Raw genomic sequence first — 14,036 nt, forward strand, 5'->3', positions numbered from 1 at the left:
TCGTAGGGCTGCACATCTTTCTCTTCCAGCTTTATTGCAACGGCAAATGCCTCACTGAAATGTACACAAAAATCACCAGTTCTTTTTTTTTTTCCTCTGCTGTCGAGTGTAGCTCACTTCAAGCAATAGTAGTCATTACGCCCGAAACTTGCATCGTTGCCACCAGCATCAGAACATCACAAATTTAGCGTCGCATAATAATATATACAATGCCACAGCTTGAAAAACAAGGCCCGATGCCCCGGGCCTCAAAATAATACATTTCTTTTTCCCGCTAAACAGGGGCAATATAATGTACACGCGATAATGACCACATCTACTTCATTTCCTTCAGAGAACCCGTGAAAAAACACGTTTCAGAAATTAAATCGCTTAAGGTTACCGAGTATACTTTTTGTTGCTTGCTTAACGCGCATGCAATCTGTGTTCTGTGAAGGAAATGAACCAAAAATGGTTGTCAAAGTTCTGTACCAACATTACACATCGACTGGGCCTCTGGAAAGTAACAGGGAGTGAAGGAATCCATGGCAAAAACGAGAGAAAAAAGATACACACGCACACACACATTGCAGTGAAACACGATCTGTAGTCATCTCGAACATTATTGATCTGTGACAAAAACTGCTGCCACACAACCGGTATTTCATGCCAGAAAGATTATTACGGTTTGTTATTCGCAGGTTATGTCACGTCACCATACAGCATACCCTCAACAGTGCAAAACAACTTTTTTTTTACACAGCTCGAAGAGCAGCTTTTCGCAAGAACTACCTGCAATGTTACAGGAAAGAAATAGCTACAGGATCACAGAAAATAATTTGAGCGATGCCGGAACGACATCTCTGAACAAAAATTATTTCCTCCACTATTTCAAAGTGACCACACAAACAGATCTGGAGTAGATTTGGCATCAAAGGGCTACTAAAACAAACTATGACAACTTTCCATATGTTACATTACACAGCAATCTGGTTATAATGCCACGTGCTGACATCATTAACTAGTGACACGAAATTGGTACACTGTGTTTGCAAAGACACATTTATATCTTCAGGTAACAATTACACACAGTGGTACGCGAGAGGCGTCAACTTGCCGAAAAGCGCACACTGACAGCAAGGAGCGAGAGAGAGAGAGGCATCATGGTATTTTTGTTCGGTCACAGCGTGGAACGAAAGGTTTGCAACCTACAATACGCACGCACTGCTGGGAAAAAAAAAGGAAAAATGTACAACCTTCCAACAACAAACGCGGCGCTCTATTCTCCGCGTGGGTTTTGAGCTAAGGCCACTCTAATGAGAACACGACCTACCTACGTTCCCACCCCACATGATGACAAGGCGGGAAATTTAAATAACAATCTGTCATTGCACACGCACACAAAAAACGACACGACACGGCTGCCTTGGCATTCGCAAGTGTGCCAATAGAATCCACCGTGACAGTAAGAAAATGCCAAGTGAGCTGCGAAGGTAGTATAATACACTTGCTACACCATTGCTCAGGCATTATTAACTGCAAAAATCAATTCCAACTCAATATCATCACAAGTATAACTCCACAAGGAACCAAAAAGAACACATGCTACATTCTGCAGCAATATAACCCATTGAATGCAACATAGCCAAGCCATTCAGCCATAGCCGTAGCCGTAACCACTGCAGAGCCATAGCCATTCAGAAAAGGCTCTCTTGCAAAGGGTTGCAAGGTCTTTTTGAAACTCGTGCAAAGTTTCCGCCACGTCTGTATTACAAGTCGCAGATAATAGTGGAAGAAAAGGACTTTTGAACTCGGTCTTCAGTTTTCTATTGCCATCCAGTCAAGGTCAATACGACAAGTAATCTTGATTTTCTTCAAGCCACCGGAAAAGCCTAAGCATGGCAACAAAACTTTTGCTTATGTTTAGCTTGAAAAAGCTGCCGCATTAGCAACGCGTTACTTCTGCAGACTTCTGACTCAGCCACAGCCAGTGCCTTGGACAAACACAGCCCTTACGACGTTTATGCGATTTGACAACCTTCATTACAGGGCATAACTTTTCAAATCACTGAATACAAATACCACGAGCGGGAGAGTTTCAAGATTCGGCGGCACTGCTCGAAAACGTCTCCGAAATCCCTCCCAGCATTATACGCGCATGTAATAATACGCCTCAACGCATTTACCTCTGCCACTCCTGCATTCCGAGAACACAAGGTCAAGGTGTTTCTGAAGCAGAGCAGGGTAGAAAATTATTGTGGCCAGGGATTCCCGGTGATTCCCAAGGTGGCAGCATATATTAACAGTGCATAGATGTACGGCAAGAGACTATTATCGTGCCCTCTTCACTTATAGCCTTGAAGTCTTAATGCAGCTGGCAGTATTATCGTGGAGGCTGTGCTAGGAAAGCCTTCGTCACTAAATTTTGAGACTAACGAGACTAGCAAGATAGTCTGCCATAGATAGCTATACTGTGTCGCCCATCTGTACTCCAAGCTGCAAATGCTGTTCGTTGGGATTGCATACGGAGGTCCACTTTGAATTGAAGCAATGCACAAAGACATGCAGAGATATAAGGGGGGGGGGTCAAAACGCTGTTGTGGAATTCGTTTGATGGATATTCAGCACCGTAACAGTCTTGCACGCACTGTTTACATGCCTGCCCCAAACTTAACCCGAGGCGCTCTACAATCCACAAACCCTGAACTAGCCTCATTTTGTTGTTGCTTTATTGCCAGCGACACCATTTTCCTTTCTGAAATTTCCTGGCTTAAAGCATGGCTTTTTAAAATAGCTCTGCTGCTGCCTTAGAGGATCTGTCATTGGATTTTCTGACAAGTAGGGCAGGGTAGCCTTCGGGCAACTTCTCTCGGAAAACGGGAAAATGTTGCTGACACAACTAGACCCCCTTGGCAAAAAGCTGCCGCAAAACACTACACCTCTGGAGCGGCCAGACGTAAAAGAAAAATATGTAAGAAAATAGACTCCCATTATTTTTCAAGGGGCACCAGCGCAGCTGCTTGGCGGCAACATGTAACAACAAGCGTAAAGCGTGTAGCGATTACCCCAAAGCTGTTCCTCGTCAGAAACCTTGCTCTGCATAGGTGAATAAAAAACTCCTTCCTTTTGTAGCACTGCAGTTCACGTTTAGACCATCAGCAATTCAAATGGAGTGACGATGCAGCAAGATTTAGAGGCACACCGTGGCCACTAGTGACATGGCTAAAGTTTTCTACAATCTTTTCCGTACAAGAGACAATACGGTTTCCCATACGGGACCGATCTCCGTATCGTTTCCGTATGAGATATTCTCTGCACATTCTTCGTCACTGTAGTGGCCAGTGCAAACACGTGCACCTTTTTTGCTGCGTCATTTCCAAGCTGGCAAGAGGCAATACAGCAACGAACGTTGGAGTAAGATTCCTAGCCAGATTCCTAGCCCACTATTCATCTCGGCCAGGCAAGGTTGCTTACTGGCATATTGAGCGCCCTCTATGTACTACAGGCCAATGTTACAGGTCACAGTCCATAGTGGAGTGGAGTCACAATACTTTCCACGAAGGGTGACCAACAGAATTGCACCTTTATGGTTTTGGATTTCCTGTAGTTTGTTCAAAGCTGTGAAGTCGGGCTAGCTTTGAAGGCGTTCTATACCTACACTTGATTTCAAAGGTACAGCAGCAATACACCGCCCACCATTCACTTTTTTTTTTTAACACCGTGCACCCCGACGCTGCAAGCATACAATTTTTTTCAGCTCTCGTTATTACAAGCCTCTTGCAACGCAACGGCTGAGTTTGCGCAGGCTTCCTGCAAAAGACTAGCTAAAGCACACAGAGGCACATCGAGAAGCAAACTACCACCTTCTTTGGCTTCAGCTCACGGCACACTGCTGCCAGTAAGTGTTGCTCCTGGTTCCAGTGGTCTCAGAGACTGCTTTGCAGAACAGCAGCTGCTTTGCCTGGCAAAAATGCCTAGGAATCCGGAGTGACGACGCCGGCCCACTAGAAATCACATTCTATCACTGCCTCACCAGGACGTCCAGTTTCAGATGACAACACTCGCTGTCGGGGCTGCCCAGTGAGGTCAAGGAAGAGCAAAGGACGACCACAAGCCAGTGAAAGGCAAGGACTTCACGCCCACCTCACGGATGGTTGCATCAATTTTCTCCCGGGGTATTGCGAGGCGAGACTGTTCTCCGCAACAGTCATCTGGCGAAAAAGAGCCTCCTGCAAAAAGGGGGCGGTCACCAAAAACCTTGTCCATTCAGCTGAAGTCGTTTGGCCACTAACTTTTGACGGTCTTCGAAGGTGTGAGAGAGGCAGTCGATGGCGGCATTGGTATGCCAACGCCTCTCCAGTCTCTGCTAAATAAGCGGGCAGCAATTTACCAGAGCAAATCTCAGCGCTGGTAAACCCCCGAAGCCTTTGTCTGAGAATAGTACCAATTGCTCACCATCAAGACATTAAAAAAGTCGCAGTCATCACAAGTTGTCACCTAACCGCCATCACAACCCTGCTTTTCTATAGGACAGCATCAATTTGGCAAGAGAACACCTTGCAGAGGAATCTTGTCGATGTCCTTTGAAACGATAGCAGGGACAGTGCAGCATTTGGAGCAGGGCACATGAACAGTCACTCTTTTCCTAAACTTCCGCCCACAGATACCTCTGTGATGCTACTGTTTGTGGCACAGATATGGCTTATGTGCCTTTCACAGATACGCTGAAGCTGAGTGACAGCTGCGAGGGAATTTAGGTTGATGTAGCAAGCATGTATTGTAAGCCGATTCACACGTTCCACCTTGTGAAACATTGGAAGTGAGCTTTGAAGAGGAGCTGCTTGACAAGTCAATAAGACAGGGTCCAACAGCAAGGTGAACACTCTCCCTACGCAGCAGGTTGGTGAAAACCCCAAGACTCATGGTTAATTCCACCATCGATGTTGCGCACTCTTGGCGAGAAGGAAGCGTGAGAAGAATTTTGCCCAGAATTTGTCACGCGCACAGGCTTCGGTAACTGCAGGTAGCACGATGGCAGGCTGATCTCGAAGTGCTTGCAACTTTCGCCAAATGTCGCTGCGCGCCGAGAAAGAAACAGCTCTGTCGACGTTGTCCACTTCAGGTGAGTGTGTGAGTAGAATTTGCCATCACACAGGCTTTGTCAAAGCCCAACGATAAAGAGGTTACCGACACACCACTCGGAGATGACCGCAGTTGTCGCAGATGTGACCGGCTGGTTCGCAGCCTAAATCTCGTGAAAGATAACGCTCACGAAAACGTGTTCTTTTGCAATCTCAAGGCTGTCAGGGCAGGCTGATCGAAGAAAGGGCACACCAAAGTGGAGATTTGATGAGCAACACCACTGCTCGCGTGAGAGGCCAGCCAGACAATCGACCAATGCCGCAACTGCTCCCAGTGAAAGCGAGGGCTGATGACAAGACGTGGGGAAAAGAAACCGCTGCCCAGAGCCTGCATTTTGTTACTGGTCGCACAAATGAACACACGTCCTGAAATCTCTATGACGTCAGGGAGAAGGGGAGCTGCTGTGGGCAGGCCAATCGAAGGAAGTGCGCACCGAAGTGAGATTCGTTGTGTGACACTGCTGTTCGATGAGGGAGGCCAGCCAGATGCCCGGACGATGTCGCCCACGCACTCTGGCGGCCGTGCCAAGGAAGGGGAGCTACTGCTGCCACTGTGGCTGTCTCGTAGGAGGAGGTGTGGCTTCTTCTTCTTCCTCCCTCGCCTAGGAGTTGCTGGCCCCGCAGAAAGGGTCGCATCCGGAGGAGGCCGAGGCCCTCTCCAGGCGGCTGAGCTCTTCCTGGAGCAGCTGGAGGGTGGCCAGCAGCGAGTGCTTCTCTCCCTCCAGGCGGTTCAGCTCTGCACGCTGCTCCTCCAGCTGACGGCGCTCACCCGCGCTGCTGTTCTCCAGCTCAGAGACCTGTGCGGGCAACAGAAAAGAACAGAAAACACAGACCCTTGATATTGAAGATGCATTTTTCGTTTACTTCACCCTCGACATCAACATGCGCTGCAGGACTTTATGCGCTCTTCCTTAGTCTTTCCGAACACAATGATATCGTTCATGTAGGAAGGAACGCTCTGCTCGGATGAAGATGATTTTCGCCAATACGACTCTTTTTTTTTCCAATGAAAATATGAGGCAAGGGAAGGTGGTGCAGTCTTCTTCATGTCCACCTAGGACGGAAGGGCAAAGAAGCTTAAGCGCATGGAATCATTTACTTTTGATTCATTCGTTCGGTGCATCAAAGTGAGAACAGTAGACCTTTGGGCGAGTTCGTATTCCCTTGCAAATGTGTAAAATGCAAAACTTTAGACGAAGGACAAAAGAGGAACGCCACAACGCTTGTCTCTCTCGTCCTCTTTCGCCCGTGGACTATCTTTTTGTGCTTTACACATCTGCATTACTAGAGTGCTTGTGTGAGAAAAGAGGTTTTTTTCCCAGCACCTCAATCGTGATGACTACTGGATTGGTACATGTAATGTTTGTGCAACAAAGCACCTGTTAGCTCAAACACCACCAAGCACAGCAATAATATTTCAAAGGCAAAAGTAATTTGATTGATTGATTGATTGATTGATTGATTGATTGATTGATTGATTGATTGATTGATTGATTGATTGATTGATTGATTGATTGATTGATTGATTGATTGATTGATTGATTGATTGATTGATTGATTGATTGATTGATTGATTGATTGATTGATTGATTGATTGATTGATTGATTGATTGATTGATTGATTGATTGATTGATTGATTGATTGATTGATTGATTGATTGATTGATTGATTGATTGATTGATTGATTGATTGATTGATTGATTGATTGATTGATTGATTGATTGATTGATTGATTGATTGATTGATTGATTGATTGATTGATTGATTGATTGATTGATTGATTGATTGATTGATTGATTGATTGATTGATTGATTGATTGATTGATTGATTGATTGATTGATTGATTGATTGATTGATTGATTGATTGATTGATTGATTGATTGATTGATTGATTGATTGATTGATTGATTGATTGATTGATTGATTGATTGATTGATTGATTGATTGATTGATTGATTGATTGATTGATTGATTGATTGATTGATTGATTGATTGATTGATTGATTGATTGATTGATTGATTGATTGATTGATTGATTGATTGATTGATTGATTGATTGATTGATTGATTGATTGATTGATTGATTGATTGATTGATTGATTGATTGATTGATTGATTGATTGATTGATTGATTGATTGATTGATTGATTGATTGATTGATTGATTGATTGATTGATTGATTGATTGATTGATTGATTGATTGATTGATTGATTGATTGATTGATTGATTGATTGATTGATTGATTGATTGATTGATTGATTGATTGATTGATTGATTGATTGATTGATTGATTGATTGATTGATTGATTGATTGATTGATTGATTGATTGATTGATTGATTGATTGATTGATTGATTGATTGATTGATTGATTGATTGATTGATTGATTGATTGATTGATTGATTGATTGATTGATTGATTGATTGATTGATTGATTGATTGATTGATTGATTGATTGATTGATTGATTGATTGATTGATTGATTGATTGATTGATTGATTGATTGATTGATTGATTGATTGATTGATTGATTGATTGATTGATTGATTGATTGATTGATTGATTGATTGATTGATTGATTGATTGATTGATTGATTGATTGATTGATTGATTGATTGATTGATTGATTGATTGATTGATTGATTGATTGATTGATTGATTGATTGATTGATTGATTGATTGATTGATTGATTGATTGATTGATTGATTGATTGATTGATTGATTGATTGATTGATTGATTGATTGATTGATTGATTGATTGATTGATTGATTGATTGATTGATTGATTGATTGATTGATTGATTGATTGATTGATTGATTGATTGATTGATTGATTGATTGATTGATTGATTGATTGATTGATTGATTGATTGATTGATTGATTGATTGATTGATTGATTGATTGATTGATTGATTGATTGATTGATTGATTGATTGATTGATTGATTGATTGATTGATTGATTGATTGATTGATTGATTGATTGATTGATTGATTGATTGATTGATTGATTGATTGATTGATTGATTGATTGATTGATTGATTGATTGATTGATTGATTGATTGATTGTTAGGCATAATGCACCCAAAGCCACACATGGGCTCTGAGGCGCGCCATAGTGCAGGGCTCCAGGTTAATTTGAACTGCCTGGGGATCTTTAACGAGCGCCAAAACCTCAGCAGACGGCTGTTTTCGCTTTTTGCCTCCATCAGAAAAAGCAGCTACCATGGCCGGGATCAAGCCTGTGTCCTTAGGCTCAGCAGCACAACGCCATCGCCATTGAGCCACCGCAATGGGTAGAGAGTAATTTGTATTGTTACGATTCAGCGAGCGGCTACTCTGTTCACGTGTGCTGCAAGCTTTGTGCAGTGCTCTTGTGCTTTGCGGCAGAGCCTACCCTCCTCGAACACGTCACTACACGTGTTTGCCGCATGGGGCCCGTTGGCGGTGACTCAAGCCGTTACAGCTACAAAACACGAAACAAACTTCTTCGTGTTGAGACGTGCACCGGCAAAGTGGATTCTGCTCGCCGAGATCTCCTCTCTCCCTTTCTCAGACTCAATGAGCGCCGCTACTGTCGGTTCTCACAAACTCTGGAAAGAACGTTGTGTGTGTGTGTACTATTTTCGGGCCGTGTGCACAGAAACCGCAGCCGTTACTGCTTCTGTGTATAAAACCCACCCTCTTGGTGGATAGTTTAGTTCGTTTTGCAGCAGCAAATCCATGCTGTCGCTCTATCGAGTCAGGTTGTAAGCTTGCCCTGCGAAGTACTGTTCCTGCATTGCTTCGGCTCATCTCTCGCCATGCGGTAAACCAGTTAAGTATGCCTTTGGCTTCTTGCCGTCTTCACCAAGGCCGCAACTTTTGCTGGCCACTCAACCACCATACTACCACAAATGACGGAAGCAACTAAGCCAGGTTCGGGGACGCCTTCTTGAATGTAACAGTATCCATGCAACCAGAGCTATGCAACTCCACTGTAGAATAGTAACAACGCACTATAACAATTCTGTTCATGGCGAGAAATTCATTATTGCTTGACATTTGAAATTCAAGACGTGCAATAAAATGAAAATGTTGTACCTGCATTGCATACTCTCTGCTGACCCTTTTTGTTAGTGTTGCCTGCAGAGTTCTGCACACTATCGTGCTTGTCTATGTTCATTCCTTTTTTTTTTCATGGCGTCATAACATGCAACCTGTCACCAGGCACACACAGTTGGTAAAAGTGATTTTACGATTACGGATGGTGAATTGTTGCCCACAGTCATGTTGGCGCAAGTGTGAAGCCATGGGCAGTAATGGAAACACCAGAGTACTTGTGGAGGAAGGGGGGTTAAAACCTACTTCCACTTTTCCCACGTTACAATGTGCATGGCTATGCGCCAGCCTGGGTTGGAAGGCAAAACACTGCAAAACATTAGCAAAGACCTGAACCGCAGGTGTTTTCTCCCTGGGCCACATAACACGCTGCTCATTACAAACAGAGAGAGGAAGTCCCTGCTCTTTTCCCCCCCATTTGGCGGTGGTGCGGTACCTGTTCTCGGAGCATGCGGTTGTCCCTCTGCAGAGCGTGCAGCTGCGAGAGTCGCTGGCGCAGCCGCTCGTTCTCCTCCACCAGGCCACTCAGGTCAGGCTGGTCGGCCGCCGCCGGCCCCGTCAGCCCCGACAGGGGCGCCGGACGCTCCTCACTCCGCCACAGCAGCTGCTGCACAGCCTCGGCCAGGGACTCTGTGGAGACGGCATGTCACAAGCACGCGTTGGAGTGTGATCACTACACGGCTACGATCACTGTTTCAATGGTAGTCACCATCATCAACATTATTGTTCTCTTTATGTCCACTGCAGGACAAAGGCCTCTCTCTAAGATTTATTTCCTGTCACGTCTTCTATTGTAAGCCTCCTTCTTTCCTCTCTTTCTCTCTTCCTATCCTTTGAAACTCCCACTTCTCTTCCCTGGACTGGGTTGTAAGAGGGTGAACTCCCTGATCAGTTCGACAATATCCCCAGTTCTTTTCTCTTCCCTGCTTTCTTAATAAATCACCACCACCACCTTGGTCTTGCCTTGTTTTGTTACCTTCCCCTGGCAAACTATTTATTAAACAAATAATCCACCTGTTGCCCCTCATCCACACTGCATGGCCTGCTTCACCCAACTTCTTGAGGTAATTAATTATTTCAACGAATTAGTTTCTTCACCAATATAACCAATTTGAAATAAAAGGTTGCAGAGTGTCCAGAAATATGCCAGCTACCTACGTTTTTGCGAGAAAGTCCTCAAATGGGTGTGAAAATCTGCGGTGTTCAAATAAAATAGCGGACAATTTAGGTAGTGAGCAAAATTGCAGCCACACTCACCCGCTGACAGCAATGGCAGCTGCACTCACTGATGCGGCATGATGTTCAGGGCGAGAGCGCGCTGAACAATTGTTACTTAAAAGATATGCTCCAGCAGTTTGTAACTCAAATTTGCCGCACTTACTTCAATCAGTGAAAATTCTCTATACCACCTGAATTACAATTAAAACAACGTTTCAATTACACTCCACAACTTTATAAATGAAGGTTTTGACTACATACACCTGATAAATTTAAATTATATTGACTAGTATTTTGTTGTCTACCCAGAATGTAAAACAAGGGTGAAAATGATCATTCTTTCCCTCACCACTAAAAATTTAAAATCTTTTAATTTTATTCCTGGGTCCAAATTACACGAGACACCACGCATAGAGCATGCAGAAGGTATTTCATGCTATGAAGTACAATGTGTTGCTGTAGCGACTATTAAACCCACTCTTCACGCTGTACGTCGATGATGGTCTATACAGTCAGGCAGCCAATATCAGCTATTGAACATTTTTAATTCGGTAATTAACAAGGTGTGTTAATTAACTTTTCATTAGTGCTGTTACGGTACAGGCTTACAACAGTAAAATGAAAAAAAGTAATAACCACAAGTACCTGACTTGAGGATAATTCCTCAGGGCAAAAAGAAATGCATCCCCCAAAACTTCCCATTATTAAATAATTGATATTCCGCGCCATGTTTTGCAAATGTAGTACACCGAAATATATGATGCAGAGCACTAGTGTATTGTAAACGAAACTTTGGAAACCCTCAACTCCAGCCCAAATAAGTCCCAAAAGCATATGCTCATTAAAATCGAATACCAGCCTAAACAACACTAGTACTTGCTTATTATTGGCATAGCAGGGTAACCATATTCACCGGTTTGTCTGAGGAAAAAATTGCATGGACTGTGTCAACACCAAAGTCATAATCGACGCTTATATTTCCACACACACACACAAAAAAAAGGTCACGTAACGCAGCTACGCACCCACGCAAGCAGAAAAACAAAAACATATAAACAAACAAAGAATGTGCTCAAGAGTCAATTATGCATTTCATGTGGGTGGTGGGTGCAGACATGTTATCAGGTGAAAAAGACTATGCAGGCAGAGGGCTCCGTGGGCCTTACCAGTGCTTCTTGTGCGAATAAAAAACTGAAAGAAATCGTAACAGATAACAATCACCCCTTTTTAGATAGCAATACCACGTTTTCCACACCTTGCCTCAACAAAGAAGCAAGAGCAGTTAATGTACGTAGTGACATGCAGTGAATTCCTGTTGCATGACTGCCTCTCACTGAACATTCTTTATATATTTTTCAGTGCTCACAGAGTTTTAAAAGGGTGGCCCCTATACTTGGTTTGCCATACGGTACGTTGGAACCCCAAGGTGATGAGAGCTGTCTTCGTGCAATAATAAACGAAGCTGTTGCACCCATGAACGGATTGTACTGTGAACAAAAGCTTCGCACTTTCTCTTTTTCGAGCCATGAAAACAACATGCGTGCATTTAAATTTAGTGCGCATAACATTCGAGTAAATACAGTATTCGAAAATGAGGCACCTCTCGTTATCACACAGTGAAACAAGCACACCAAAAATCCCCAGAAAGCAGTGAGAGGATGATGTTAATGCGTAGTATTTTTCGCCGAGCACTTTTGCAGCCAAGACCTTGCAATGCCCTGCCTTTTTTACAAAAGTGCAGATTTGGCGGAGGTAACACCTTTAATTGTTATAATAGCATACATGGAGATCATTGGTTGAACTGAATTCTTAAAAACCAAAAAATCAGACGTGTAGAAAAAATTAAAAGTTTACAAAAATGAACTGAAGAAATCAGAAATATGCATCTTGTACATCTCCAAAATATGGAGACTAAACTAGAAAAGCCCCGAAAAGAATATTGGAAACGTGAATAAAAGACAATGAGAACAGACCAACCCTGCACTACACCTCGCATCTACGGAAATATACATAATCTGCGAATTAAAGGCACTTAATTGCTGTAATGGTACAAATTTACACCATGGGTGAAAAGACACAAAAGAAAACTTAAAGCAAATAAATAACCCGAACTCACTTGGCTATGACTAGCCAAATCTGGCTGCAAAGAACTCGCAATGTAAACGAATTCTACACATTACTAGGCAATTCTCTGAATTTCTGAAGACTTTTTTCGTAGAGATATTACCCAAGTAATCAGTATTGGCAGAGTCCTTCAATGCTTCTCTGGTCATGAAACTCCCGGCCAAGTTTTGTACGGGGACAAAGGCTACCGCGAGGGGTGCAACTGCAGATCGGAGGGCATCGAGCGGCCGCCGCTGCTCTGTTGCCAGACCGGCAGGCAGAAACGCAGTAGCAGCATGCCCGTTCGCACCAAATTTTTTCGCCACTCACAAAATGATAAGTCCATTTGAGCAGCTCACGACACGTAAAGCAGCAGCGCACTGCTGATAAGGCGGCGAGCGTCTGTTTTATCTTACTCCGTGGTCCGTTCCCTGCCAAACGCGCTCTGACCACGCCCCCGGCTGCCTTCCGATCAACACCAGCGCCGCAGCGCGGCAGCGTACGAAGCTCTCCCATAGCGTGACGGCGAAGTTTCATGACCAGAAAGGCATTGAAGGACTCCGGTATTGGTTTGTCTAAGCACATTTGCTCCAGTAAGATTTCTATTTTCCTTTTTCAAAAACACTCCTTGCACACCGCCCCTCACAAATTTCTGACAGCACGGGCAAGCGATTGAAGAAACGTGTGCTCACTGCAGCCAGTGGGGAGGACGTAGACCGCTCCTGAGGGTGTCCGGTCCACCAGGCACTGGGGCACCTTGAGCAGGAGCCCACCATTCTGTTCACCCGTTGACCCCGATGACGTGGGTTCATCCTGCGCGCATGCACATGCTTTAGCCACCAACTGGGCGGTGGAAAATTTCTACACGTCAAATCATTCAGCTGCAACCAGTCGATTGTGCCTTGACTGCTGCTTCCCGAGCACCAGCGAACACAGAAAAAACCCGCATCTGGATCACTGAGCAGGCACAACCATCATCATCATCATCATAATTTATTATACCCTTAAGGGCCCCTTGCGGGGTATTACATAAGGGGGGGCAACTACAGAAATTCCACAGCAGGTGATGGTCGATAGTACAGGCGTAGAAGTGAGGCAGATTCATAAATAAATGGCAGCAACACAGCAAATATATGTACATATGTACCTAAAGGAACTGTAACAATAAAAATAAGCAGCGAAGACCCCATTCAAAATAATTAATATGAGCCATTGATTGGCCACATGAACCAATCAATCTCACACATGTTCCCACCCGCGGTCACGTAGCGGGGCTTTATTCCTTTTTCACTTGTGCCACAGCAGTGGAAGCCATGTTGGGGAAATACAGTCCTTACTTGCGCAAAGACACTCTACCACGACTGTATCTGCACCCAGTCAGCTCAGCAGATGAGCAATGTGATTTTTCTGGTCACATTTCTTTCCTTTAGTAATGCGATCCTTAGCCTTAGCAAAAAGAAAGAAAGAAATGGTGGTTTGACAACCACTGG

General features: G+C 43.9%; 1 protein-coding gene across 1 annotated transcript in view; it reads right to left on the reverse strand.

Annotated features, from left to right (window-relative positions):
* The window catches only part of LOC144137637 (bridge-like lipid transfer protein family member 3A), a 59,481-nt gene continuing 45,445 nt past the window's right edge, over nt 1-14,036 (reverse strand). The window contains exons 17-19 of the mRNA XM_077669580.1: nt 13,239-13,359; nt 9,662-9,855; nt 1-5,917 (exon numbers count right to left, since the gene is read on the reverse strand). Coding sequence (XP_077525706.1) covers nt 5,723-5,917; nt 9,662-9,855; nt 13,239-13,359 — 510 coding nt within the window. The 3' untranslated portion in view covers nt 1-5,722. The remainder of the gene's footprint in view (nt 5,918-9,661; nt 9,856-13,238; nt 13,360-14,036) is intronic.

This window comes from Haemaphysalis longicornis, unplaced genomic scaffold (genome assembly GCF_048455015.1).
Source record: "Haemaphysalis longicornis isolate Haplotype H1 unplaced genomic scaffold, Haemaphysalis longicornis Haplotype H1 scaffold_43, whole genome shotgun sequence".
In the NCBI taxonomy this organism is placed as follows: domain Eukaryota; kingdom Metazoa; phylum Arthropoda; class Arachnida; order Ixodida; family Ixodidae; genus Haemaphysalis; species Haemaphysalis longicornis.